Source organism: Cryptococcus neoformans, chromosome 1 (genome assembly GCF_000149245.1).
Source record: "Cryptococcus neoformans var. grubii H99 chromosome 1, complete sequence".
Classification (NCBI taxonomy): domain Eukaryota; kingdom Fungi; phylum Basidiomycota; class Tremellomycetes; order Tremellales; family Cryptococcaceae; genus Cryptococcus; species Cryptococcus neoformans.
Genome location: NC_026745.1, coordinates 2,033,884 through 2,061,383, shown reverse-complemented (window position 1 = coordinate 2,061,383; position 27,500 = coordinate 2,033,884). Strand labels below are relative to the sequence as shown.

Genomic DNA, 27,500 nt, shown 5'->3' with positions numbered 1-27,500 from the left:
TGTGTTTGAAAGTTGACAGTTGTGCTGTTGGTAGTTCTGAATCCCACTCGCCTTCACGCCATCGCCATGCCAAAAATAGGGATGATGACCGTCAGTACAAACCAAAGTCAAGCAGAAGACGGTCTCGATCGGTGTCGAGCAGTGACTCTAGTGATTACTCCAGCGATAGTGAGAGTGAAGATGAGAGACGGAGGAGGAAACGGAAGGAGCGAAAGAGGAAACGTGAGAAAGAGGAAAAAGAAGTGAGAACTATAGCTCAAATGTTTGGCTTGATTTTTAACCAAATGAACCATAGGAGCGCCGCAGGCGAAAGGAGAAGAAGAAAGCTAAACGTGACAAGGTATTGGAATCCATTAGATTTCACAGATAAATATTGACAGCGACTGTTCTGTAGAAGAAGAGAGAGACAGCCGCTTCTACTCATAGCTGGGGCCAATACGGTATAATCTCAGAAATAGAGTGAGTAGTAACTTTCTTAATTCAAGATACATAGGAACAGGCTGACCAAGTTCTTCTTAGTTTACCCAAAAAAGATTCGGTTCGTACCATATACACAAAAAATAAAACATCGTCAGAATGTCTGACAGCTGGTTGATGTCTCGCAGGAATTTCGAGCTTGGCTGGTAGAGGAAAGGAAGATCAATCCCGAGACAATTAGCAAGGACAGAACAAAGAAGGAATTTGCGGTGTATGTCGAGGACTACAACACGGGTGAGCAACAAGAAATGTTATGTCGAAGGAGCTGTACGATGGCTAATCAAAGGATGCGAATTCTCGTAGCGACTCTTGGGCACGAGAAAGTGAGTGAAAATCTATATCAATGATGTGGCCGTACATTGATCAGGGGACTGTAGTATTACGACATGGAGAAATATATGGTAAAATTGAACATGATCCGGTCAGGTCAAACTCTGCCCGATGAAAGTAATGGCTATGATCCTATGGCGGATATGAAGGCTCATTCGTCAAGTCTCAAAGTGAGCATCTGTGCCGATCCAAGCCCAAATACAGTTGTCTGAGTTCTTATGTGATGCAGTCGAAGACGAATGAACCTCAAGAGTCATATCTCAGTCCTCAAGAAGTGGCGGAGCTGCGTAGAATCGAGGCGGAGCGTACAGAGATTAGCAAACGAAGATTGCTGGGTATGAACGTGCCCAAGAATATGGGCGTCAGGACGGAAGATGCGGACTACTAGCTGTTGTACGATAGTTTTATGTTAGACCGCATGTACTCTTGTTTCTTGCTTTGGTGACTGGTGAGTATGTAGAAAGCAGCCGGTCCTCTCTGCGGAGGGTCAAAAACCCCTTCTAACGTCAAGAAGAAACACAATGAACATCCATCATCGCCACCAATGGGACACATTTGAATTCCGATAAGATGGGACGCGTTTCGAGCTTCGAGGTTATCCGTCCGACGGCGACGACAGCTCGGGCAACGACAACGAAGTCAGTTACAAAGATCTGTTCGTACGCTTTTTCTATGCATACATCTCTTCCAAATCAGACATAATAGATCTTAGACGACATTCAAGGTATAGTGGGAAGCTCCTGGGACTGAGCGACTTCAAGCAGAGCTGACTTCGTACAGGTCCTCATTCAAAGTTCGATCCCTCTTCATCCGTCGGATTTCATCAACATTTGATTAAACTTCTTGGATCTTAGCTATCCCTATGAAAGCGTCCATAACAGCTCGTTAATACGCCCCGAGGCTCCGATTACCTCAAAGTAATGGAAAATCGCCGTTCTCCAGAGAGCAGAAGAGAGGACATTCCAGCTCGAGGAATGCTGAACGACGAGTACTGGTCCACTTTCACCTTTAACTCGGACGATTATGAGTTGGGTCCGATCATTGGTGAGTCCCAAGATGCATAACTTGGGGATCCTATTAACAGCCTTATATAAGGCTTTGGTGCTTCATCAACTGTCTATGCAGCCGTTTTTACCCCGCCCAGTACTCAGCCTCCAACGTCCCCGAGTGTATCTTCGACCAGTCCAAACTTAACTTCAACGCCTCAGTCAACACACACTTCTTCTCCCTCTGGGACTTCTGGGAGACCTCATCTAAGCATAGCTCTGCCAGCGCCTTCCATTTTACCCACTGCATTGACATCACGAGTGCTTGAACGAGGGATATCATCACAGCCACAGGGAAATAGGCCGTGTGCTATAAAAGTATCGAATTCTCACCTAAGCGTGGAACAATTATTCAAAGAGATAAGGCTTCTAGCCCTCTGCAAGCATCCCAATATTCTTCGGCAGGTTTTCATTAATCAGTGTATACATAGCCAAAGCTAATAAGCAGCTGGGCTGTAGGATCTTAGCTACATTTACCCTACCTCCAGACTGCCAACGCATCGCTCTTGTAACTCCTCTCATATCAGGTGGATCTCTAGCTGGTATCCTTGATTGGCGCTCTAGATTGGCAACAACCCCTAAAAACAATCACGTCTTCAAGTTCAACATTGGGCATAAAAGAAAGGAGGAGGACCATGGACATGCAGGACTAGAAGAGGAGGAAATAAAGACGATCATAAAACAAGTACTTGAAGGGTTGAAGTATCTTCATGAGAAAGGATACTTACATGTGAGCCTGTGGAATTAGCCGGCGATTTGCCTTGCTAACGAGAATTTAGAGAGATCTCAAAGCCGGTAACCTTCTAATTGACGATGATGGTACCATCCTATTGGCAGATCTGGGCGTGGGCGGGGACATGAACCTTCCTCCTTCCCCAGTATCAGAAAAGTCTCGCAGAAAAGGAGTTGAAGAGATCAGGTTTGGACCTACAGCGGTGGATGGACTAGGACCTGGGAAGGCAGCATCGATGACGCCAGTAGAGGGGGATTGGGGTAGGAGAAAGAGCTTTGTAGGCACAGTAAGTGTTTAACGTTTTTATGAGACCATTCGGATTACTGATAGTAACGGTATAGCCCAACTGGATGGCGCCGGAAGTAATTCTGGGTAGAAGATATGACAGCAAGGCGGATATATGGAGTTTAGGAATAACTGTCCTCGAACTGGCTTATGGGTCTGTCCCAGGATCGAAGAACAAGGGCAAAGATATTTTGGCAAGAATTATCACTGACCCTCCACCGACCTTGGACAGGATGGGAAAGTTTAGCAGACATATGAAGGAGTTTGTGGATTCCTGTCTTATCAAAGATCCGGGTGGGAGGTGAGCGTTAAAAAGGATACTCGTAGTGGAGATACTGATGAAGATGCAGACCGACTTCTGCACAGCTATTGGAACATCACTGGCTTAAAGGGGTCAAGAAGAAAGCTTTCCTAGCTCAATCCCTTCTTGGTAACTGAGTACCTTGTTCACTTTTGGGGAACAGAGCTGATTTTATTTCTCCATCCAGATGGTGTCCCACAACTTGCGCAGCGGCAGGAGCTTTGTAAATTGCTCGCCTTACTCTACTAGGCCATATACTGACTAAAATTTAGGTCGAATGCCCACTGTATCCTCTTTTGTCTCCCTCACATCATCTTGGGACTTTCCTACACCTTCTCATCCTTCATCCCCTGTAAAATCTACGTTAAATATCCCTTCGGTCCGCTCTCCGTCTGTCATCTCGTACAAAGGCGATTACTTTGCGTCTCACACGCATTCTCGCAGCTCATCCTTTAGCGTTATGCCACCCTCCCCAAGAGTATCTTTGAGACAATGGGCTGAAAGGTCTGCTTCCGTCGAGGGTGAATACGCAGTCGGTCTTGGAATACGGACGGGTAGCGAAAGGGGTAAAACCAGGTCATCATCAGCAACTCCTGCGTACAGCGCTCGGAAGACAACATCATTTGATCTTCAGCTCCCAATGTCGACATCATCGTCCTCAAGGGCTTTTGACGGTGCATCACCGATGAGACGAGGTAGAGAGCTGTGGGTGGCGAGGTCGGAAGATAGCATGGCGCAAGACGATGAGAGGGCGACGGCGCCTATGAGCCCGTTGATGGAGGTGGGGAAGACCGAAGCGCATCCTGCGGAGATACCACCTTTGAATTTGAATGAGAGCTTGGCGGGTTTGGAGATTAGAAGCGATGGTTGTAAAGTGCTTAGTTCCCCAGAACTATTGCCCACGGGGGCAGATGAGCCGGAAATTATCGCTCCTGCAGGAATTCCTAAAGAAACCTCCACCGAGGATAATAATGCCGTTCCTTCGGCGGCAGAAGATGTGAGACTGCCAGAAACAGAGGCAGAGACTTCGATCACCGCAGGGCAGACCGAGTATGCAAGCACTGATCCCTCCGATAACGTCCTCCTTTCTCGAACCGAAACCATTTTAGCCAGAATATCGTCAAGGACAGCGAACTCTGATCATAGCGAAAAACGTAGTTGGTTCAGTAGACGGTCCAGCGTGAAAAAAGCCGAGAAAGTGCTTATGGCGACTTTTGGCCAAGAGAAAGATAAAGGTGGCTTGGGTAATGAGACGGCGCTTGGGCATTCGCATTCGATAGGAAAGACTGGATCATGGGGAGCAGTTTTTGATAAGATGACTGCGAAGAAAGGCGAGTACAACCTAACAAATTAGCAATATGCTTTCGCTAATGGTTCGGACAGGTAAACGATAGGTATCCGTTATTGAAGGGGGCTTCATAGCTGTATATAGACACCCATTAGACAATTGAGGCTCAGGCAGCAGTTGGTAGCTGTAAGACATTAGCGCAATTTACTAGGACATTCATTCTAATGGAATTTATGGCATATTCATTTTATATATGGGTATATCTGCATCACCGTCTCGAGCTACAACGATCTTATTGCTCTGCTGGTGAAAGCTGCAAATGCCATTAGTCAAACCTCCTTGAAAATGGAAGTGCATACTCATACGCACAAGAATCACACCGTCTCCTCGAACGAACAACATCTCGGCACTCCGTCTCTCTACTCTAGGTGGTAATGGCTGTCCTTCTTCGGTCACGTCGACAATATGAATGGATTCCTCTGCTTGAGAGATGACAACGTTCATGTGGGCGTCATAAGCCTGTAGCATTGAGCGTCAGCAAACGCTCTTGACATCGTCCTAGGCAATGGATGAGCATACGTGAAGCACACCAGTGACTATTCTGTCACCTCTAAGCTTAATTAAAACACGCCTGAAAATCAATCAGCATGGATCGCTCAAAACAAGTGGAAAGGAAGGGCAAGACACAAGGCAAGAGCGGAAGCTACTCACTCTCCGAGGGCGAGCTTGACGAGGTCCAGAGGCTCTTGAATTTGGGAATTGGCCACGGCATCCATCTTTATATGCTTAGTGGGATGTCTGGATGTAAGGATATGGGCGAAAACTACTTTTTCAATGATCAAATTAAGTGCTTCTTCCAGGCTTCTTCGTCCGTCACTCAGTGGTCGCCATGAGGCTCGTTGAAGAAGAGCACTTCAAATTCAGTTACGTAATAAAGCTGACTCAACTGGCCATCGCGACGCGTCCGGCAACGCGAATGGTGGTGGCCAATTTCAGAAGCTGTTGTTTTTGATTTCCTTTTCATTCTGTATTTCTTCCTCCCTAATTTGAACAGAGCATCTTGCGCCACCATTCTTGAAAGCAGCGACAGGAGGGCAACGACTATACTCCAGGAGGCACCCGACAATCAATAACATATTTGAGGAGGATAGAGGACGAGCAGTTGCCGACGTGACATTAGTCACGATATTGCCTGTACATATACATGTCTAGGTGGGTTGCTCGACTTGATAATACCAATGTGCGTTTTGGCTAACCATCGATATCAAGTAGACGCCGAGAAGCAGCTGAACTGGCTCGTGCACTTCAGCTATCCACCCAACAAGCCCAAACTATTTCAAAAACATCCCCCCATTCCTTAAGCTCCAGCAGCACCTCGGGAGCTACACAAGAATCTAAAGAGATGGAACTTAGGCCTGTAGAACTCACAGAGGCTTCTACCGTCCAGCAAGTTTTCCCTGTAAGGCCTGATATGTCTGGAGAAATTATGCCTCCTCCCAATACTGTGCCGACGACTACTGAGACCATAGAGGCCAGCACAAACTCCAGTGCCAAACAGCTCAGTATGTTTCTAAGCCTATCTTCGAATCTTTATCAATATCTGACCTCATATATAGCTTATCTGAGTGAAATTGGAACCTTCACGCCCTCGAACGGTAACGCAGACACCTCCATCTTGGTACCTTGCACGGATAGCAATAATACTCCTACCACCAACACTACTTCTTCCAGCAAAGTCTTGCCTCCCTCTTCTCTTCCGCCTCACGTTCAACCAGCCTCCGACGATCTTTACTCCTCACCAGCGCCTTTTGTCCCTCCTTATGTCCAAGGCTCTTCTTCCAATAACGGATCTCACCCTTCACATATGAGCAGTACCGAGGTATCTTCCAATCGACCACTTTTCTCCCCTAATCAGCTGCAATCGAGCGTCCCTTCAGAATCTAGTGCCGAGCTACCCGCGAAAAAGGTGAAAACATACGGAAAATCTTCTCAGGCGACCCCGTCATCTTCTTCTATCAAAAGATTTGGCGACGGATTGGCAGCTCCTATCGGTGTGTCATCATCATCTCCACGTGCCGCTCATCCTCAAGACAAGGGCGAGTCCACTATCTTTTATCCTGAGGGCGAAGATGGAGTGTCCTTAAGATCTGCCGGTCTGCGAAGGAGTTCGCAAAGTCCTCAGAAGCAAGCAAACCTCGCTTCACCGGATCCGTTAGATAGTCTAGCAAAAAAGAGAAAACTTTTGGCGGCCTCGCGAGCGGTAGTTGAAGTCACTTTACCCGGTCACTTGTCGCCTACAAAGAAGGCATTTGAGATCACTGCAGGGGATAAAGATAGTGCAGTTAGGAAGAGGAAGAGAGCCGGGAGTGCTGAGAGCGAGAAACCGACAAGCAGAGGAAAAGAAGTTGAACAACCCCAAGTAGCATCCGATGCTGAGCTTATACAGTCTAGCCCGGCCAATGCCAACTTACCTGTTGAAGCGTCCACCCTACTTCTTGCACCTGTGAACCCGCAAGCCTCTCAAATCTCATCAGTTTCCGCTCTATCTTCCGCTCCCGCCAACTCCATCTCCACCTCTACCTCCGGACCTGCCTCTAAACCAAAATCCAAAAAACGCAAGTCTGATCCTTTGGAGATCCCTGATATCGACGATGGTGTCGACGATGATTTCCAACCTGAGACAAGGAAGGCCAAGCTAAAGCCAAAGACCAAGGCGAAATCCAAGGAAACTAAAGAGAAGACGGAGAAGAAGACACCAGCAAAGAAGGGAAAGAAGGCTCTCAGCTCTGCCGAGGTTGCGGAAGAGCCAGAGGGTGTTCCGGCCACCGTCACTTCGGCTTCCAATGATACTGAACAATCGACTATGACGTCTAATATGGCGGAGGCAGTCGAGCCAGAATTAGCACTGGCTCCAGCTACAGAGCCAACGCCAGAAGTACAATCAGTCATTGAGCCACAACTTCCAACAGCCCCTAAGCCTGCTGCCGAACCCATCTTGGCCGCCCCAGGACCAAAACCGACAAAGACATCCAAGAAAAAAGCATCTTCCAAAAAGAAAGCTACCCGGCAACCAATTGAGGTAGCAGACAAAGAAAACTCTAGATCCCCAAGTAAATCTCCCGCTAAATCCCCCACTAAACCCGCCAATCCTCCAGAACAACCATCATCCACCAATGCTGTCAGATCTCCGACACCCCCGCGCCAACCACTGGCTCGCGCTTCCAGCAACACGGGTATTTCTACACCACAACCTTCCTCTTCTTCTTCCAGAACAATGTCATCGGGTGGTAGAGAGGGTACACCGGTGGATGTCAAATTCAGGAATCGTAAGTTTCACTCCATCTTGAAACGCAACATACAAATGCAAATGTAGATGTGGAGAATGAAGAAAGATGAGGTGATGGGCTGACCATGATCATCGGGAATGTAGCTCGTAAAGATCTCCCATCCGTACTTGCCAAGTTTGGCGGACATAAACCTACTGGTATGTCGAAGAAGCTCAAGATCGTCCCCTTGCACTCCAAGATTGGTCCGCCAGCCAAGGCTTTGCCGCCTGTGCCCAAGAAGCCTCAGAAGAAGGTTGAGAGTGAAGATGAAGATGATGAAGTGGACGGGGAAAAGAAGATTAAGCCCGGGAGTAAGGAGTGGTTGATGATGGAGGATTAATTTTCATAAATGTCTTTTAATGTTCAAGGTTTTGGATCGGTTGTCATGCTGCTGGCTTATCTTGGATGTTGACATGTATTTTAAATGTAGTATTTCCTAAATCTTACTTCTCAGATAGTCGATGATCCAATTCCTGCAACTGTGCAACAAGAAACCCGGAAACTTTGTGATAGTCATGCAATGTAGTCGATCGGCATGCTAGCGACCTAAATACACCTCGTCGTCCCAATCCCTGCATCCCGACATCCATCGAGTCGCTTAGAATCGCAACTTGGAGAAGACTATGCGTCCGCCATCAGCTATTGCCCAAAACAAACCAAATCATTGACGCCTGCGACTTACACCACCTGTTCTGTCCCTTCTGGTACCTCTCCTCGAAAGCCTTCTTGATGGCCTTCTTGGAGTCCTCCCTCTGGGTAGGCTCCTTGAAGGTCTCAGAGGAAACGGAACCCTTGAGAGACTCGAGCTCGAGCATGTATCGGGTGGGGAGGAGGTGGGCGTAGTTGACGACCTTGATGAAAGGCTTGACCTTGGATCGACGAGCAATTCGCTTCTTGCCCATGTTCTTGGTCACCTTGAGGGGGTACCTGTCATATCGAGTTTTAGTTGAGGGAAATGGGAGGGGGCAAGGAGACAGACACACCTCTCAATGCCAGCAACAACGGCGTGGGGGTAAGGTCGCTCCTTGGTCCCGTCGTCTTGCTGCTTGATGACGACGACCTTCTTGCCGGCTTGACGACCAGAGAGGACGACAGCGACTTTTCCGGGCTTGTAGACTAGTGAAAACATCAGTATGCAATTTATATAGATACGGCGCTAGGTGTCGGAGTCTGGGTCTGAGAGAGTTCCAGTGCCTCGCGGATTTGATGGGTGGCTGCGTGATGCCCTCGCTCTCCTCTGCCGTCGAAAACTTCGTATCTCCTCGTTCCAACTCGCAAGCTGTTGATGCTTTCCTACAGCTTCTTCTACTTTCTCCGCTTTGCCCACCCAGCGATCCCAAACACGCTCTTGACAAAAACGATTCTCCTCTCCCAGACCGAGACACTGATGACGATTGCTAGACATATACTCACCTAAAACCAAGTCAGCACTAGTCCTCAAACATCAAACAGCAGGGGTACTCACTCTTGACCATCTGTAGTACAAAGCAAGCAGAAGAAGCACCACGGTCAGCATCTCTCCATGCGCCCGAGAACACGGCTGCAAGACTCACTTTTACCTGTAGAAGCCGTTAGCTGATGAGGAGAAAGAAGGCGAGTGCAAGAAATCTTGAATCAGTCGTCTGGCTCCGGCTGGCCCTTGTCCCCGCGGCGAATTTGGAGAGTTTCACGGAGTTTCGTGTGATATGTTTGTGGCGCGGGCATTTGGAGGCGGCGTCAACCGTCAAGGCGTGCGTGTGTGTGTTTGGTGGTTTCCCCAGATAGGCGTGAGACCTCCACTATGGTAGGCGCGTGGCCTTGGTCATCGGTTAGTTGTTGCGCGTGCCCGGGTCTTCGTTGCGGATGTGAAGTGGTGATGAGAAGCAGCTCTTCCAGGGAATAGATCGGAAGAAGCTTGCCACAGGAAGGAAGCTAGTTTGCTGCAGTCCAGTCAACCGCTCCTACCAGAACGGCAAACCCGCCACGCTCGCCACCCACCAGCGACCCCAGCACATCACTCCCCTGGCCACCTCCACCTCCCACGCACGCCGCCACATCACACCATGCACATGCGACTATAATGTCAAACTCACCACTCAGGCCCCTCCACCACCCGCCCCTCTCGCGCCCGTCCTCAGGAGCACCGCCCCTCCAGCCGCAGCTAACAGGAGATAGGAAACCCCCGTCCTCCTCGGCCTCCTCTTCCCAGGCTGCTCTGAATCAGGCGGGTAGAGCGGACCAGGTGTTGTATAGGTTTTACCTCAAGACTGTCGCAGTTCTGGTAGAGGGAAGACTGACGCACTATGCCAACTTATCCGCGGAGAAGAAAGACCGCTGGGTAGGTCCTTCGATCACATCACAAGCACCCGCTGACCAAAGCGCAGTTCAACCTTCTCTTGCCGGAGATCGATCTGTACAAGAACGATCTTCAAATATACCGCTCCATCTCATCCTACCCATCTTATGCGCCAGCGGAACTCCCGTCCCCGGCCTCAGACACCTGTAGTATTCCACCTTTGCTGATTGCATTCATCCTTGACACTAGCGATGTTCCCAATGGCCAGGCCTTGCTATGGAATAGAAGGGGCGGCAAGGTCGCTTTAGATCTTGCGTCCTTGTCATCCAAAGGAAAAGGGAAGGGTAAGGAAGAAAGACCAGGAATAATACTAGAGCGTTGGACATTGCGAGCTCAGTAAGCTCAGTTATCTCGCATAATTCAGTTGACTTGCTCATTAATTTGTAACCAGATCGTCTGAACCCGGCGACACCTCCAGCTCACAGATAGCACCACACACAGCTTATCGGCTAGGGATAATCCATTTCCGCGCTCTGCACTCTCTTGTCCGACTGTTCCCAGCATACCGCCTATACAAGCGGCTACGTCGGTCCAACTCTGGGCTACGTCTAGGTATCAAGCTTTGGGGCCCGGAAGGCTATCCTAATTCCCCTGATGGCTTGAAGGAAGCCTGGGACGTGATGGAGGAAGGTCTAATCAGTCTGGATACTGGCTTAGAAAAACTTGTCATTGAAGGAGAACAAGTCGAGCCTGAAAGTATCGAGCGCTACGATTTCCCACGATTAGATCTCTTCGGGAATGGGTATACCCTTCAAGCTGAATACCGTCCAGAAGTCGATTTTTCCACCGAGGATATGGAGGCTGTTTTGAGTGAAAAATTTGTGGATATGGACGAAGATTGGTTTACGCCTACCGTTGCCTCGCGTAGACGATCCGAGAGTAACGCTTCGACCGCTTCAACGGATCACGCTCGTACAGTCAGAAAGCCTTCCATGCCGGCACCGATACCTTCGGGTAATTTAACGACTTCGCCAATCCCCCCCAGACAGCAAGCGGCCACTGCAGGATCCTTCGCCTCGGCCGGCTCATTCTCTAGAGCTAGACAGGCTTCAATATCCGCGGTTGGTGCGCAGAGCAAAGGAAAGGATAGGTGGGGAGCGCTTGGCGAGGGTCTGCCATTCGCGGGCAGGTCACCTTCTACAAGCCAACTCGACGGACAGGTATGTTGTTTCTTGTCTGGTGCAAGAAACGAAGCTAATACACAATTCAGGCTCCTCCATCGCCTAATCCTGGGGCTATCGTCGCCGCTCGTCGCCTTTCCGGCCATTCTATCCAACCTTTCGCATCCGCATCACCATCTACTTCCATGCTCCGCGGTACACCTCCACAACCTCTTTCCGGCGCGCCCATCCCCACATCTTCAGCCCGCCCCACCATTCCGGCATCCCGCCCATCCTCATCTATCGGTCGTACTTCATCCTTCCTCTCTCAATCCGGCCGTTCTTTCACCCATGCTCAGCTGGCAAACATGTACGGCGGATCGGCTTCGCCACCAGTGACAGGCGCCATGTCTGGCGTCCATCTTCCTTCTTCTCCTTCTCCGTACAACCCACCGGGACAATCGCCCATCTCCCCCTCCAGTCTGACTTTTGCCAAGCAACCCGTTCCGAGGAATATCTCCATGTCGAGTAGAGGAATGGGCTCGACACCTGGATCGGGATCATCACCATTTATCCCAGGGTCTTTGGAACGCGATACAACTACGGGTACTGGTGTCACTGAAGGCTCGGCACCTAATCCACCACACATTATCAAACGCTATTCTTCCTCCTTTTCATCCCGCCCTTCTTCCCTTCCACATCGACCTAGCGTTCAATCCCAAGGTTCCAGTGCCGACGCGAGCTTACCGTCATTCCTCGGTGGTCAGGGGGGTCAGCTGCGACGAACGAGTACAAGAGAGAGTGGGCTGAGGCATAGTCTCGAGCCGCCGAAGAGAAGGAATAAGGTGCCGGATGAAGATGATATCGAGGCGTTCTTAAAGACTTTGGACGCGGTCCCGCAACCTTCTCGATCCCAGTACGCTACAAGCGGGAGATTCCCGTCTATGGGCTCGTCGCAATCCGCTAGGGAATATAGAGGGGAAGGAGAAGGGACTCCAAACTCACAGCTTGCCACCTCACCCCTGGCTCAGGGACAGGGTTATAACGGACGTGTGCCAATGACTAGAGCTTGGGTAGATGACGAGCTCAAGCGTATGGCAGGTAGTTTAGGGGAGATGGCTATACCTTCACGAGGTGATACTACAGCGTCGAGTTCGAGTAATGTCAATACCTCAGCTAGTTCTGCTAGGGCATCGGCGGCCGGTACCCCCGCCAGTATAGGTCTGCTCAGTGCCAGCAGGCCGAGTAGCGCTTCTAGGCGCGTGCCGATAACTGGTGGAGGAACAGGGGAGGGTGGACAACTAATATTCCGAAGGAGGTCCGGCGGCCCATCTCCTCTCAGCCAGGGATTGATTTCTGCTACTGGAAAAGGCAGCAGTCCACTAGCAGCCAGCCCTATGCAAGCACTTCGTTCAGCCGACCAAGTACCTGCTGATCGGGGGGTGAAGTCCGATCTGAGTGATCCACCAACCGCAACAGGGAGTGCGAGAAGTTTACCTCGTTCTGCTATGGGTGTAACGCACGAGTATCCAGAACCACTTCCCCTGAGGTCCGCTGGTGCTGGTGTGGGATACGCTGGACTCACGAATTATGGTGCAACGACAGTCAGTCGGGCGAATGGGCTTTCTCCGCAGACGACAGGAGAAACGAGCTCAACCAATTCACCTTCAGCTTCGGTTACTACCAACGCAACTAATGCAACTAATGCAACTACAACCACAACCACAACTCGTACGCCGCGCCGAGGGCCCGTTCTCTTGCGGGGAGGGTTCGAACATCGTTCTTCTGCTACCAGCACACCCTCTCATAGTCCCGTCCGAGACTACGCGAGAGCAGGTGTCGCTGTCAATGCTGCCTCGGCTTCGGGCGCTGTCGGACTGGGGATCAGTTCTCGCGAGGCGAGGGTGGGCTCGATGCCCATTAGGCAGGTTGGAGATGAGAAGGAAAGGTTTGCCGAGCTGGGGAGAAGACAGAGTGCGTCGATCGCGATGATCCATGCGCAAAATGCTTCGGGAGCAGCGGCCCCTGCGGTTGGGCCCATTGGAAGATACAGACCGTCTAGTGGAACTGCACCGGGCTCCTTGGGGAGGGAGGAGTACGGGAAGCAGGAAGGAAGGGAATGTATTGAGAGGCGTACTGGATCGGAAGGCCCCGGGAATACCAGAAAGAACAGGACGGAAGAGGGGGATGGCGAAACGGATGATGGGCTGGCAGGCCTGATGAATGGATTAGGGATTGAGAGACGCGATTAGATTGTCATAGAATGGGTTCGCCGTTGTAGTCAGAAGCATTGAATGGGGAGGAAGTGGCCTGCACTGGGTCTATTGGCTTAGTTCGGACGACCTCCAGGTGTGTAAAAGAAGGCGAATGCTCTGTCAGGTTGTTAACATATTGTGTCTCGTAAATTATTGTCACTCTTTAGAACATCATGTACGCTCTGCATGCCTTTGTCTACGGTGTATTCGATTTGCTCAAAGAAGACCATGGTTTTCAGCCCTGTTCTAATAGGGGGGTATGGAAGACTCTTCGATACCTCTGCTCTTCTTTTCCTTTTGAGCATTGACGCAACTGGCCCTTTATTAAAATGCTCGGCGTTATTATTTGGATCCTCAATTGTCTCCTGTTTGTCATCATTGCTTTGCAGTCACATGAGTCGACACACAAAGGACTTGCATTTTCAAAAAGTCGGCATTATGGAGTTATCTTCTCTTGAATTCTACAGCGAGCTTAGTCGTTTTTCCCGTCTTCTTCTCTCATGACCACCTCAAAGAATATCCTGAAGTCCCGGTGTTGATCAACGTAGCGGGCTGAGCTCCGGTATCCGCCAGTTCACTGCGAATAAAGTGCTGAAAAACTCACACCGTGTGTCTCGCCCTCCAATCTCGCTGACTTTCTACCTGGTCTGCTTTCCGATATGCGCGTTTCGACACCAAACCAGTCTGTGCCAAGTGGATTGCTTATGCATCGAGTGGCGAGCCCACTGACCTCTGGGCCCCTTTTTTGAACTATAAAAAGCGGCCAAGTCTGATTTCGGTCTCACAATCATCAACATCGACTTCTCTTTTCGCCTCGATCAACCTAAACAACGGTCACTCAGCCATGAACTGGACAATGGAATATTTCGCCTTGCCTTGGATCTTTGGCCTCTAGACTCAATCAACGTCAGGATAAAGGTGAGCATAGGTTGCTCACTCACTGTAGCCTTTTTTTCCCTTCTTCTTGGTCCAGATGGTTCCCAAGGCTCTATAAAGTGTATCTGTCAGTTCCACTTCCTTACTCCGAAGCGATTCAGAGTTGTAAAGTGCGTCTGACCCCCTGATTATATCTCAAAGTCCCTTCACAAATTCAGACATGATGCGATAAAGTGCCGGATTGTCATTCGCGTCTTGTGACTGTATAGAAAGTGCCGGCATCCTCTTTTCTTTTCCTCTTTGGCCGAGCGACTCAGAGTTGTGAAGCCTGCTGGTATCTGTCTGTTCCCTTGCCCTGATAAAGAATATCGAAGAGCATTTCTTTGATTCACAATACGTTGACGAATGGTGTGATGGATCCTAAGCAGCGCCAGCCCTTTGAACTTGTGTCGAAAAAAAAAAAAAAACAGCATATGATACGTAAAGGGAAGAAAAGGATGGAGCTGACTGTTTTGACAGGCATAATTTTGAGCGTGCTTCATTGGCCCTTTGGCCAATCTCTTTCACCACAGCACTTTTGGCTATGGAGAGCCCATAGACTTCAAATCATGGAATTGGACGTTTATCTTCTTGCTTTGGATATCCACCCTATCGTACAATCTTGGCACTTTGGATCATACGAGGCACTTTGCGGACTAGGGAATGGTTATCATCAATTTCTTGGACCTCTCCATGACACCTGGCATCGTCGAGCTACCACAGCCCCCTGAATTCTTAAAGGCGAACCCCCCTTCCTAGGAACCTTGAGCGCTGGACTGGATGGCACTCTGAGACCGCCTATGCTTAAGGACGCGAGCTTACCCTTCCATTGATGGAAGTCGATCATTTATGATAATAGAACACGGCGGAACTTGACTTTACAGGCCAAGGGAAGCAACAGGAGAAGAAGCTAAGGTTATAACAGGCTCAGCATATTTGTATATACGGTGCCATTCAACGCTGAACACTTTGTACTCACGGTCTGCCCGTTGAATAACACCATCTGCTGATGATCATCCCAATTTGTGAGTCTTATTTGCCATTGATCCTGGTGTATAACCGATACTGAAGCCCTTTAGGTCTGATCAGTTATAGACGTGGTATATTCATTCTTCCTAGATTAGCTATGCCGAAAGAGATGGATACCTTGATGTGACTGGAATGCCATGAAGCAGGAGATTGTAGCAGCTCAAATTGGAGAAGGATGTTGCAACCGTCGGCCGTGAAGGTCTTGTCATATCTTTGTCTGCCTGGGAGAATATGTACAAGTGCCCCGATGTTACTGATGGAAAACATCGTGTCCCAAACAAAAGAATGTTCATGCTGCGTATAGTTTGTGGTCATAAGTCGTAAACACCATTGCTTCTTTCAAAACCATCGATACCTATTCTCATTACCTAATTTACCCGCTGGGAAAGATCTTCTCCGCTACTACCTCTATTTTTCCCTCTCGCGCTGCTTGCCTCACTTCCCATCCCTGCGTTCCCAGGCTGCATATAATCATACCTCGGCTGACCCATGGGACTTCCCGGTCCAGTCGGAGGGGTAGGCATGCCCCACATGGTACCGGGGGACATCATCCAGGGCATCTGCATCTGTGGCATACCCATACCCATTTGAGGGGACATGCCCATCCCCTGTGGATAGCCATAGAAGGATGGAACACCCATAGGCGGGGGGGATGTTTGACCACCCATGCTGCCGGTAGGAGATACTGAGCGACCATCTGCACCTGGCTGCTGACGAGAGCGGAGCTGAGAAGAAGACTGAGTTCGATCGGGGAAGTCTCCCGCTTGAGATCCAGCCTGAGACATTGCCATCATGGTCTGCTGATACGCCATTTGGGCAGCTAGCATGGCCTGTTGCTGAGCATAAGGGTTCATCTGTCCCTGACACGAAAAAGAAATCAACAATTGAATCACATTGCGACTATTCGACTTACGTGGTATCCCATGTTCATCATGGGCATGTTCATACCCATTGCCATAGGGCTGGGACTCATACCGTATCCAAAATTCTGAGGATACATGTCTCCGCCGAACTGTCCCGTTTGCTGTTTCTGAAGTCTTTCGATCTCTCTTTGCCTGTCCTCCTGCAGTGCGTGTCAACACTAATCATCAAGGCGAAGACCGGAACTTACGGCTAGTCTCTTTTCCCTTTCTCGGTCTGTCAACGTAGCACCGATACCACCAGCATTCTTCCTGTCCCTTTCATGCGCGGCGACGGCACCAATTAACCCAGTTTGGGGGGGAGGAGGTTTGGCAGCGACATTGATCAAGCTGCTACCAGTTTCTCTTGCAAGCTCTTCTTGTTTCTTCGCAGAGCGTTCCTCCTTGTCTTGCATACCAGCCTGCAGCAATCCATGAGGAGCAAAGGCTTTAGTGAGCTGAACCGAAGGTTCTTCTAGCTCCACAAACTTTCCAGATCTATTCTGCTCAGGCATACCATGCTCAGTGGAAAAGTTGGCATTCCAAACTGTTTGACGAGTAGCAGGTGGGGCGTTATTCGCAGGCGATTGACGAGGGCCCGGGATGGGATAGGATCCATCATTATTGTTATAGGCTAACGTCGAGATAGGTCGTCCGTTCGCAACATTACCATTGCCAGGACTGGGGGTTCGAGAGACAGGACGAGGACGCTCCAAGAACTGGCTAGCACGGGGGTCATACTGACCCGTAGTCTGACTGAATTGACTGTCTCGCCTTATAGGTGGCTCATTATTTTCAGCAGGCAGCCTGACCTCTGGCGGCTGTATCCTCGGCACAGGGGGTAAAGCCCTGGCATTCATCGGTGTCGCAGATTGGGGAGTTTCGTGGCTTGCTTGCTCAGGCGCTCTTGACGCAGCAGGAGGAAGCGGTAGCCCTTGTCTCTTCTGCGCCATAGGAGAGTCTTCTTCACTTTCCTCTTCCGATTCCTCGTCTGAGCTTTCAAACCCAGGCATCGTACCCACATTACTCACCGCCCTCTTTCCGCCACCAGGCATACGCTTAGCCATCTCCTGTTCCCTCGCCGTCTGCTCTGCCTTGGCTCGTCTTTCTACTGCAGCTTTTGAAGGAGCAAAACTTGAACGGATCTCTTCTTGAGGAGGAGATACTGATTTGGGAGGCACGGGTTCAGCTTGGACAGGTGGTGCCGTCTTTGGTTTAACGGGGGAAGGATTGTCCGCATAATGAATGTAGGACGAAAAGTCATCTCCCAGATCGAGTTGGGAAGTCTGGGAAGACGCATTCGAATTAGAGGGCTCGGCTGATGCAGCTTGGATCTGGCCATTCTCCTGAATGTGGGAACTGGCAGGCCGATCCTCAATGACTTGCATTCGAGATCCCATGCTCTTCCTTACGGGCAAAGCTCGTGCCCCCGAGGGTTTCCTTCCAAGGGTCTCCTTCTTCCCAACACCTGGTGCCTCTTGATTCCCGTTTGTGACAGCGTTTACAAGTCCACCTTGACCGTCAAAATTAGTGTTGATTGTAGGCCTTTGAGGAGAAACAGCTTTGGGCATCTGAGGTTGAGGCATAGGAACCTCTTCGACCATATTCATCAGGTACTTTGCCGCAGGCTCTTCTCTCAGCTCCACTCCATGTGGAACGGTATCACCGGAGGAAACCTTGCGTGGGATAGGAGAAAGTACTTGCGAAGGAGCAGGTTGGGCTGGAAGCTGCTGTTTGGGCAGCGGTGGGGGAGAGGGCGGTGAAGCGCTAGGCGGGTCGGGGTTCGTAATCACAGGTTTACCGAGAGGAGACTTTTGACCGTGGGCTATGGGGAATGCGAGGATGGACGGGTGTGGTAAGCCTTCGTCGCTATCGGGCTGTTCAGGCTCCGTCGGCAAAGGAGGAGCAGGCTGCATGTGTGGAGAAGGCTTGGCACTTTGGTACGGCGTGACACGCACAGGGGTAGGCGTGGCCCCTGTATCCTGGGAATAGATCGAATGGGACTCTTGTGAAGACGGTGCGATATCGTTCCGTTGGATACCACCGGCAGCGCCTGGTAGAGATGCAGGAGCAACGTGAGGAGTAGCGGTCGAGTTGGATCCAGAGTTCGAGTAGGCCTCACCAGGTTCTTCCGTCAGGGGACCAAACGCCTGGTGACTATCATTCACCTGCGGTAGTCTGTCCCTATCGTGATCTTCATGCTTGCTGGATTGACTTCCATGCTTGGAGCTTGTCCCGCTCGTCTTTCGATCTCCAGATCCTCCCGCACCACCGAGACCAACAACAGTGAATGCTGAATTGGCAGTACGGGTGCTATTCTGTCTACTGGCGATATCCGTACGCTCGGTGATAGGTGTAAGAGACCTGGGCAAGTTTGGATCCTGAGATGCTTCATTGAACGATAGAGGCGGCAATCTAAAGTTGCCGTCTTGCCGTTGGAATCCTTGATCCTCATTTTCCTCTGAAAATTCCTTTGTATTCTCGTCTTTGGACCGATTTTGGTTTGAGAGCTGGCTTCGATGAAGCAGAGAGACGAATTGAGACCGAACAGCGGCGAGCGTGGTCACGCGGAAATTGGTACGGAGGGCGTCCTCGATATCCAAGAATAAATTCTGTTTTCTTATCAGTATTCTCCATTATCAAGCCTCTTTGCAAGAAAAAAAATTAAAAAAATTAAAACATACAAAGCGATCTTGTCCTTGAGGGTAAGCGAAAAAAAGACTTTTTGGGTCTTTGGTATCCCAAATGTATTTTTCAGGCCTACCATAAAGCTTGAACGCATCATGGAAACCTATACATTGTCTAATCAGCAATGCTTTACCATATCACATAACCAGCTACTTACCGGTTACCCAGCGCATCATACTACCCAGCGGCGTCATCGCTTGCCCAACTTGATGATGGCCCAGTCTATGGCCATGACTGGATAGAGAGCTTGTCGAGCTTGCCGCACCTGCATTCTCAAAATGTTCAGGCATGAGCAGTGCCCACCCAGAATCCCGTAAACGTCCTTCAACAGTGACCATCTCTCCGCTTATCCGACCAACCACCTTGAACAAGTTGGATTGAGACATGACCTCTAGTCTTTCGGGGAATACGGCATAAGTTTGAGAAACATTGGTTATTGTCAAAATGGGTACCACACTGGTCTTGTTCTTGGATGTCCTCTGCTCTGTATAGAAGCTGGCCATGACCATACCGGTATTGGGTTCTGAAGGGACCTGCTCTTCTTCTTTCCCTCCCATACCGAAGAAACTTCTTCTTTTAGACTTTTTCTCTTCTTCCTTGCCTTCTGCCGGTGTGCTCAACACCAACCAAAGACGACGCCATTCTGTTCCGCCCATGACGCGAACCCTGACCCATCCTTCCATCCTCGATCGGCCTTTACCGACTTCAACAGCAGGCTCCCGCCCGCCCGACTGGACAAGGTGGCCCGTGTAGATTTCTTCCAATCTAGCACGTTCCCAAGCAGCTAATCGAAGGCCCGTTGCCCATCGCGCAAGATCCAGTTCTGTCGGGCAGGAGAATAGCAGCCGATTGGAGCCAGCTGTGTTGAGAGAAAAGACAAAGTGGTGAGGATGGGAGTTTGGTCGGTGGGGAGGCGGAGGGAGGGGAGCCAAGAGCTCAAGAGACGAGTCGGTAATATTAAAGTAGGTAGGGGGAACCTTTTCGCCTTTGGCAGCGGCAGCTCGGGTTTCCTTCATAGACCACATCGCTGCAAGCTCGTCAGCGCATCCATCACACGGGTAATGAACAGGCGGCCAACTCACACAGAGAAATGCCCGACAGCTGAAGCCAGACGGCGTCCCAGTCATTTGTCGCGCTCCCAGGCTGACCCTGCTTGGGCTGTCCCCCTGCGCTCGTCCTCGCAAGGATCATTTCCAGCTCTGGAGGACTGGTGACATAGGTCTTTTGCGGCTGGATAGCGATCAGGTCCACTATCGATCTGAACCTGTCCATGTCGACATGGCCGGCATCGGCGGGCCCGGCCTGGTCTGGCTGGGGCGGATTCCCGAGCGTTGATCCTCGACGGGGGGAGCCTGAGCCGCCATTGGGCGTGGTGCCGGGAGCGGGCGGCTGCATCGGCATGGAAGCCGACCGCGAGATCTGCCCACGTGGCTGCTGCGACTGCTGTTGCTGGCCTTGCGGTGCCAGCGGCGATCCTTTTCCCTGCACGCCGTTAATAACACCGCTCCTGTAATCGCCGTGCTGCTGCTGCATCTGGCCGAGATCGAGGCTTTGCGATCGCTGGCCTTCGTACGCTTGGACCCCCTGCCCCGAGCTGGTCGGCAGTGAGCGCGGCTGTTGTCCGGGCGGAGGCGACGGCGTCTGGTTCTGTGCGAACGGTCTGGTTGCGTACTGCGGCTGTGGCTGCACTGGCGTCTGAGCCTGCTGGGACTGGGGGAACGCTTGCGAAGCAGAGGTGGATAGCGCACGGGTCTGGGACTGGGTGGACGGGCGGTCGACTGAGAAGGACGACGGACGTGGACGGTTCTATGTATGTATATCAGCAAAAACAGTTTCCCCTTGATCCCAAGCCGAGGCATGGCACCCAGCGCTCAGACCACCCCGGCCGCCTCGCAGATCACTCTCCGCAAATCCAGGACGGATCTCGCATACTCACACCAATGTTTTCCCGCTCCCCCTTTGCCCTCTCCTTGTCCTTGTCCTTCTTCTTCCCTCCCAGCCATCCAAACCCACTCCGTCTCTTCTCCTTCACTCCTTCTGCACCCGCACCCGCACCCTTCCCTCTTCCAATATTATCTCCCGCATAAGCCGGCTGAAAGCCCTGCGCCTGACCTTTGGCGTGTGGCGGTGGTATCTGTTGTTGTTGCTGTTGTCCTTGGCCCGGGGTGGACTGCATACTTCGCGGCCACGAGTCGGTAGATGCAGGTGGTTGGAGTGGAGATATCGTGGAAGACCTGCGCGATCTGAACATTATTGCGCTTTGTATTTTATCTGTTACAGAACGCTTTGGCCAGCCAAATCGTTCGTAACGCCTCGGGTTCCAGGCAGCTGTGTTCTCCGTTGGACGGATGACGAAGTTTTATTGCTCTATATTATGTATATGGCTATGTACCGAACAAAATGCTCGCTTTCAGGCCGCCCTGCCGCCGCTACTTTTATTACCCGTCGGGAGTCGCAAGTCACAGTCTCATCGCTTTTTACGTATACCAGGCACGCACCAATCACATGTCTGTTCATTCGGTCCCCATCGCACATGCCCGTCATCTTCTTTCCAGTCATCACCATTGTCGTCACTGGGTAGTCTTGCTTTTGAAAACCATGCGACCATGCACATCCATGCAGCAACAAGCAAGTATATAAAGTCCATTCCTAACGTCATATGTGCGAGCGTACGAGAATTTAAACAAAAGGCGGGTATGAAACAAGAGACAAAAAGGGCACAATTCGTAGGAATAAAATAGCAAGATTACATCCTCCCATCTCTTCCAACTCATCTCAATCCGTCAACAGTCGTCGAAAACATCAATAGCTCGGTTAAAGCAAAAAGGAGCCCGCACCGGCGACGAGGGCGACGACAGCCATGGCAGTCCCGTAGCTGATACCGTTGAAAGAGGACATGGCGGCAGAAGTAGAGCTAGAGCTCTCGCCAGAGGAAGAGGCAGCAGCGGTAGAGCCAGCAACGGCAGAACCAGAGCCAGAACCAGCAGAGCTGCCGGAAGAGGAAGAGCGGGTAGCAGCGGCAGAAGAGCCGCCGGAAGAAGAGTTGGTAGCCGAGGCAGTAGAGTTGACAGAGCCGGCGTTGGAAAGAGCAAGAGAGGCGATACCGTTGCCGACAGAGGTGTAGGTCTTACAGTTGGAAGAGGCAGGAGTAGAGTAGGCGCTCTGAGGAGTGACAGTCTCACCCTGGGTCCAAGTACCCAAAGATCCGTCGGCGCCGGTAAACGTACCAGTGTATCGCTGCTGGAAGGTAGAGGTGGAGCCGTTGCCAAGGATGTACCAACCGGGAGGGTAGGCAGAATCACCGTCACACTCAGTGAAAGAGTCGGCAGTGTAGTCACCGGGCATGACCCAGCTGCATCCCATCTCGTCAAGAGTGTGCTGGCATTCATTGGCAGCAGAGTAGGTAGAGTTCTCAGAGATACAGATTCGGAGACAGAACTGGTCGGCAGCCATGTAGCTACAAATAGTCAGCAGCGGGTCAAACTGGCCAGACAGCGGTGAGACTCACTTCATCCACTCCTCATAAGAAACGTCCGAACCAGTCGCGTTAGTGGTGACGTTACCACCGACGGGGTTACCAAGACCAGTAGCACCGTGGGGGTCAAGCTCACCTCCCTCGTCACCGCTCTGAATGTTAAGATGGGTGAAGTCACCGAAACCCTGGATTTGCCAGTAGAGGGGAGTCTTGACAAAGTGGACGGCGGTAAGGACACCATCAGGGATGACTCGGGCATTGTTTCGGGGCTCTACGCAGTCGATCAGTCATTCTGCCAGCTCCGACGCGATTCTTTGCGTATAAAAAAAATAGGGGCAAACTTACGGACACACCAGGCGACCTCCTCAGCCTCCGTCTCACCAATCACAGAATTGGGCACGGGGGGAGCAAAAAGACAGCTAAAAAACGTGGCCTAGTCAACCTTTGCCACTTTTCTTTCAAAAGTGTTCTGCAACAGACATACAAATCGTCAATGGCGTTAAGCGAGAGCAATCGGGCATAAGAGGTCTGGTTGATGGGAGTACCAAGAGTAGGCTCAGGGGGGTTGGTGGGACCCATGGTACCTGTGGCGGTGACCTGAGCGTTGACGTTGGCCTGCGCGCAAGAATATCGGCAATTAATGCTCCTGTCTCTTTCCTTGAATGGCTAAAAACATACCACACCGGCCATGAGGGCGGCAGCAGCGCCGACAGCAACCTTGGAGATCATTATGAATAGGTTGTCTAGAAGAAAAAAAAAGACCCGTTAGCGTATTCGGCAAGGTATGCTGTAGGCTTTTTCTACTCACTTTCTGCAGATTTTCAAAACGCAGGAAGAAAGCAGACATAAAGATAGAACGATTTGGTAATGTCAGCTTTCTGTATGCAATGTGCTGATATAAAATGGTTTTTCCTCGTGATACGGCCAGTAAAAGAGGAGAACAAGGGAGCTACAACGCGTTGAAGAGGGCAGGGAAATGGTCACTTACGGGTAGGTGGTGAAAGGAGAAGTGGGGAAAACTAGGTAGATAGTCGAGATGAGCGGAAATAGTAAATAGGAAAAGAGTGTAGAGTGTGAATTTGAAGGTGTGAGAAAGAGGGAAGAGGGGAAAGAAAAGAAGGAAAGAAATGGATGACGATGGATGCGGTGAAGCGATTTTCGATGGAGTCACCGGGAAGAAGGCATTTCAGTACGTTCATTCAAAAAGAGGCGGTGCCCAGGCCAGTGTGTCTATTCGTGGCAATTCCAAGACGCAGCCAGGGTTCATTTAAGGGTCATCCGCTAGGGCCGTTGACGGTTCCGGACGCGTCATGTGCGCAGATCGTTCGCGTTTCATATTCAAGTCTAATAAATAGAGTGCCTCCCGTTCTCCCATTGGCTGTTGTGCCATGTGGCACTGCAGGCCTCCTACGCGACGCGTTTTTGAGTTTTCTACATACGTATATGTGGTTCAGGGGAGAGTGGCAAGAGATGAGGACGACCTGGATGCTTCTCCATTAACTGAAAATGTTTACTCTAATGATCGATGCATACGAGGTATTGAAAGGGCAGTAGTGGAAACAAAAATGCGCCATGACATCCTTCCCTCTGCCCATTTGCCTTATGTAATATGTAATGTGTGTCCATTTTGGGAGCACGGCGCACCGCTCTGACCCTCCATCCTTCCGACCCGACCCCCCAAGTGACGTTACACTGACGGAACCAAATCCCGCCATCGCGTCGACTTCCTCTTACCTCTCCTGGTTTATAGTGCCTCGCTATAAGTTTAGTAGTAGTGCATTTATCGTATGCTAATCGCTATGTAATTTCCCCTTTCATCATGTACATGCCTAATCCGCTCTATCACGATCTCGCTTGTCGCCTCTGCTGCTGTGTTCCAAATGTCTCTCTGGCAAAGGCGTCATAACAATGAATCTTTCATCTGTGGAAGTCTTTTTTAAATTTAACGGAATTAAAGAAGATGGGATAGGGATTGCCAGTTTCATACAATCTAAGTTTGGGAAATGGAAAGCGAGGACGTATATCGTTCCCATCGTTTACACATGTAAGCAGTTACTAGTGGCGAGCGTGGGCTGGACGGAGCCGGCTGACAACAGTTCTACAACATGTTCTGGGGGCTGATTTGTCTGCGAGGACACAAAAAAGATACGTGTTTAGTTATTCGTGTCGCCTGTGCATATTGCTGGTTCATTTCTGACGTCTGATTAGTTATGTATAGCGTGTATATGTAAATTTCGGACTTTTGCAGACATCAGATACTACTAGCAGAAACAGCGGTCCACCACGACATAACCGTTGACTTGCCTTCGTTTGCCAACCACTTATTTTCTGGCTTTTTTTCTCTTCAATGATTCAGCTTTTGCCTAGGCCTTCCGCAATCACTGGTTCTAACGGACAACGTTACAAAGACAACTAACAGAAATGATGACTACGCAGCGCCTAAAGAATGAAAAAAAAAGAGTCGAGGCTCAATCCAGATAATTTCGTTCAGCGTTGTTTGTTTATCGGCAGTATTGACGCGTTTATGCGTTGCATGAAGTTTGGAAGGAGAGCTATATTTACCTACTCGTACGCGACAATAGCAAATCGGATCCGGCATATACAATCTACCCTTTCGGTCGCGTCTTAATGGTTTGTAAAGCAGTTTCGAACCTATGCAAGTGTATTCTCGAAGCGTGGCTTTTGGCTTGCACGCAATACAAGGAAAGGGCCGGGCAGAGCGGTTATTTGGCCATGTTGTTCGAGGCCATCGCCAAAAGCCAGCTTTTTTGTTCAGCGCTGAGCTCATTGTTGTGTTCCAGTAAGAAATTCTTTCCCTTGTTTTCTCTCTTCTTGTTAACAATCGGTAGTAAGGGGTCCTTACCTATGCAATGTCCATGGACAGGGCAAGGAATGCTATAATCCGGCACTAAAACTGGTGTATGCCCCCACTTGGCTTTAAAAGTACTTTGCTGTATCAAGAACAAGGACATCGATATGGCAAGGTGGTACGGAAAATCTTTCTGGCTTTTGTTAGAGCTGCCTGCATACTAATAGTGATGAGGCCGCGTTCCATGCTGATTAAATTGGTCGCCCGGTTTTCATTGATGAATGGACGTCATGCACACAGATACAGTTAGCGGAATGCTGTGACAGGACAGTGCATCTCTGCAACAGATACAGGCTTTTCGGCCTTCCATGCCATCTCGTCATATGCTGTCGTTAGGACACAGAGTAATGGGGAGCAGATGGAAACCAACAGTGGATGATGACAATGGATGGAAGTCCATACCTTCGACATGTTATACCAAGATTACATGTGCATGCACATCTGCTATAACCCTACTTCCCATGCCTCCTGTCTATCTAAGCCTCGACTCTCCCTAAAGCGGCCTGTGACAATGTCATATCCAGCGCTCCTCTTAACTTCATCAACTCCCTCTGGAAACTCAACTCCCTCTCAACCCGTGTCTGAATCTTGCCTAGCATTTCATCGAGAATAGGCGATTGGCCAAGGATTGGCGTGTAGATATCTACGAGTTAGACAGTTAACAACGTCGTAAAAGGCAAAGCAAAAGCGGGTGGAAGGCTCAAAGACTCACCAATGATGATACCGACGACCTGCGCCGCCATCTCACCGAATCGAGGGTCTGTGACGTTCCTCGCCAAAAAGTTGAGAATCGGTTCAAGTGTAACATCGTCTCGCCCGGAAAGAGCTATCCGAAGAGCATCACGGTGAACCAACTCCTGGATCAAAGCGAATGCAGTGGTGGGCTTCACATTCTTGTGTAATCCCGCGTCAAGAGCGGCAGAGTACTTGAATGACTTCAAATACTTGTCAAAGTCCCTCAGCCTCTTTTGCCGTCTTGTCTCAACCCTAAATTCATCTGCCGGCCCAACCACTGGTCCCAAATCTTTCCCCTTAGCCTTAATGTGTCCTGTCCCGAAGATTGCCTCCATATCTGCAAAGTACTCATATGCTCCGCCTTTGATAGCTGTTTCCTGTGCTGAGGACGCGCCGAGCTCAGAAGCCTTGGGGTCTCGCCGACGAACGGAAAGGGTACCGTCAGTCATGCCAGCTGCGATGTGTGTGTCATCAGGGGAAACGGCAAGAGACAAGACGGGGGCAGGGTAACGCATGGTGTGAACAACCTTCCAGTCTTCAACGTCGTAGACCTTGACCATGTTGTCGAGACCACCTGTCAAGACTCGCCCTTTTGTACCATCAAAGGCAACTGAGGTAACGGTCTTTTGGTGATTGGACAATGCTCGCACGCACTTGCCTGCCATTGCAAGATCCCAAACTCTCAATATAGGTCCTCCGACGCTGACAGCCACACCTCCACTGGGGAACGCCAAGATATCCTCCACGGGAGCACCACCATGTCGCATAGTAATAACATTAGCCTCGTCGTCTGGCAGTCGGACGTCGTGTAGCCGAATGGTGGAATCATAAGATGCAGAGAGTATCAGGGAAGGGTCGGAAGGGGAGAAGATTGCCGATCTAACGTAGTCGGTGTGGGATGAAAAGGTGGAGAGGCATGCTTGCGTGGACAAGTCCCAGAGCTTTACAGTAGTATCGTCGGAAGCGGAGAGGATTTGGGGAAGGTGTGGGGAGAAGTGGGCAACTCGAACGGGTCTACACAACATAAGAAAATGAAGTTTAATTATCAAATGTGACTCACTGATTATGCTCCTTCATCGTTCTTAAGATTGCTCGACTGTTCACGTCGAAGACCTGAACAACACCATCGTCTCCACCAGCAACTACTAATTTGCCATCTTTCCTAAATTCTCCACTCCGAGCAGTGTCCTTGAACCTAGTGATAGTCTTTACCACCTTTCCGGTCTTCGGTGCATAGATCAACACTCTTGTAGAAGATGTCACAGCATATCGATGTGGTTTTGTTGGGCAGAAATGGATATGGGTGATGGCAGCCGGGTGTTTGATGAAGAGGGGGTGTCGAAAAGAGTGAAAGTGTCTAGAGTGAGGATTAGTTGTTGATTGTTGTCGTGGGGGTGCTGGGAGGGTGCGCAGC

General features: G+C 50.3%; 9 protein-coding genes and 1 non-coding gene; 5 read left to right on the top strand and 5 right to left on the bottom strand.

Annotated features, from left to right (window-relative positions):
* CNAG_00783 (hypothetical protein) overlaps window positions 1-1,252 on the top strand; it is a 1,588-nt gene extending 336 nt beyond the window's left edge. Inside the window, exons 2-9 of the mRNA XM_012191038.1 lie at window positions 35-242; window positions 296-340; window positions 395-459; window positions 520-538; window positions 606-711; window positions 781-800; window positions 855-977; window positions 1,037-1,252. Of these exons, the coding sequence (XP_012046428.1) occupies window positions 35-242; window positions 296-340; window positions 395-459; window positions 520-538; window positions 606-711; window positions 781-800; window positions 855-977; window positions 1,037-1,195 (745 nt within the window). The 3' untranslated portion in view covers window positions 1,196-1,252.
* Window positions 1,253-1,435: 183 nt separating this feature from the next.
* Window positions 1,436-4,741, top strand: CNAG_00782 (STE/STE20/Fray protein kinase). XM_012191037.1 has 10 exons: window positions 1,436-1,531; window positions 1,588-1,851; window positions 1,903-2,254; window positions 2,313-2,583; window positions 2,633-2,872; window positions 2,928-3,172; window positions 3,222-3,301; window positions 3,360-3,395; window positions 3,445-4,503; window positions 4,556-4,741. Exons 2-10 carry the CDS (start codon window positions 1,728-1,730, stop codon window positions 4,564-4,566), a joined length of 2,418 nt encoding a protein of 805 aa, XP_012046427.1. The 5' UTR covers window positions 1,436-1,531; window positions 1,588-1,727; the 3' UTR covers window positions 4,567-4,741.
* CNAG_00781 (U6 snRNA-associated Sm-like protein LSm3) lies at window positions 4,655-5,378 on the bottom strand. XM_012191567.1 has 4 exons: window positions 5,172-5,378; window positions 5,040-5,091; window positions 4,830-4,979; window positions 4,655-4,773 (listed from the first exon to the last, which is right to left on the bottom strand). Exons 1-4 carry the CDS (start codon window positions 5,234-5,236, stop codon window positions 4,753-4,755), a joined length of 288 nt encoding a protein of 95 aa, XP_012046957.1. The 5' UTR covers window positions 5,237-5,378; the 3' UTR covers window positions 4,655-4,752.
* Window positions 5,379-5,505: 127 nt separating this feature from the next.
* On the top strand, window positions 5,506-8,322 carry CNAG_00780. Of its 2 annotated transcripts, none has more exons than XM_012191566.1 (4): window positions 5,506-5,672; window positions 5,733-6,022; window positions 6,077-7,786; window positions 7,891-8,322. In XM_012191566.1, exons 1-4 carry the CDS (start codon window positions 5,665-5,667, stop codon window positions 8,124-8,126), a joined length of 2,244 nt encoding a protein of 747 aa, XP_012046956.1. In that variant the 5' UTR covers window positions 5,506-5,664; the 3' UTR covers window positions 8,127-8,322. The 2 variants fall into 2 exon arrangements, with proteins under 2 accessions (XP_012046956.1, XP_012046426.1); XM_012191036.1 differs by having other exon boundaries at window positions 5,730-6,022.
* Window positions 8,164-9,583, bottom strand: CNAG_00779 (large subunit ribosomal protein L27e). XM_012191565.1 has 5 exons: window positions 9,340-9,583; window positions 9,252-9,261; window positions 8,770-8,902; window positions 8,469-8,713; window positions 8,164-8,407 (listed from the first exon to the last, which is right to left on the bottom strand). Exons 2-5 carry the CDS (start codon window positions 9,259-9,261, stop codon window positions 8,385-8,387), a joined length of 411 nt encoding a protein of 136 aa, XP_012046955.1. The 5' UTR covers window positions 9,340-9,583; the 3' UTR covers window positions 8,164-8,384.
* Window positions 9,584-9,641: 58 nt separating this feature from the next.
* Window positions 9,642-14,149, top strand: CNAG_00778 (hypothetical protein). XM_012191564.1 has 4 exons: window positions 9,642-10,103; window positions 10,150-10,457; window positions 10,513-11,281; window positions 11,332-14,149. Exons 1-4 carry the CDS (start codon window positions 9,846-9,848, stop codon window positions 13,471-13,473), a joined length of 3,477 nt encoding a protein of 1,158 aa, XP_012046954.1. The 5' UTR covers window positions 9,642-9,845; the 3' UTR covers window positions 13,474-14,149.
* Window positions 14,150-15,692: 1,543 nt separating this feature from the next.
* CNAG_00777 (CCR4-NOT transcriptional complex subunit CAF120) lies at window positions 15,693-21,183 on the bottom strand (the record flags this gene model as incomplete). XM_012191035.1 has 7 exons in its annotated part: window positions 15,693-16,280; window positions 16,334-16,483; window positions 16,532-18,931; window positions 19,004-19,110; window positions 19,165-20,034; window positions 20,090-20,813; window positions 20,944-21,183. The coding sequence occupies 7 exons, from the start codon at window positions 21,181-21,183 to the stop codon at window positions 15,789-15,791; spliced, it is 4,983 nt and encodes a 1,660-aa protein (XP_012046425.1). The 3' UTR covers window positions 15,693-15,788.
* Window positions 21,184-21,589: 406 nt separating this feature from the next.
* CNAG_00776 (immunoreactive mannoprotein MP88) lies at window positions 21,590-23,612 on the bottom strand. XM_012191563.1 has 7 exons: window positions 23,471-23,612; window positions 23,291-23,293; window positions 23,161-23,225; window positions 22,967-23,097; window positions 22,828-22,901; window positions 22,516-22,753; window positions 21,590-22,464 (listed from the first exon to the last, which is right to left on the bottom strand). The coding sequence occupies exons 3-7, from the start codon at window positions 23,209-23,211 to the stop codon at window positions 21,822-21,824; spliced, it is 1,137 nt and encodes a 378-aa protein (XP_012046953.1). The 5' UTR covers window positions 23,212-23,225; window positions 23,291-23,293; window positions 23,471-23,612; the 3' UTR covers window positions 21,590-21,821.
* Window positions 23,613-24,323: 711 nt separating this feature from the next.
* Window positions 24,324-25,807, top strand: CNAG_12113. XR_001045400.1 has 2 exons: window positions 24,324-25,282; window positions 25,332-25,807. It is a non-coding gene; the product is annotated as a hypothetical RNA (non-coding RNA).
* CNAG_00775 (U3 small nucleolar RNA-associated protein 15) overlaps window positions 25,766-27,500 on the bottom strand; it is a 2,125-nt gene continuing 390 nt past the window's right edge. Inside the window, exons 1-3 of the mRNA XM_012191562.1 lie at window positions 27,147-27,500; window positions 26,064-27,100; window positions 25,766-25,994 (exon numbers count right to left, since the gene is read on the bottom strand). The exon at window positions 27,147-27,500 is cut by the window's right edge and continues 390 nt beyond it. Of these exons, the coding sequence (XP_012046952.1) occupies window positions 25,828-25,994; window positions 26,064-27,100; window positions 27,147-27,500 (1,558 nt within the window). The 3' untranslated portion in view covers window positions 25,766-25,827.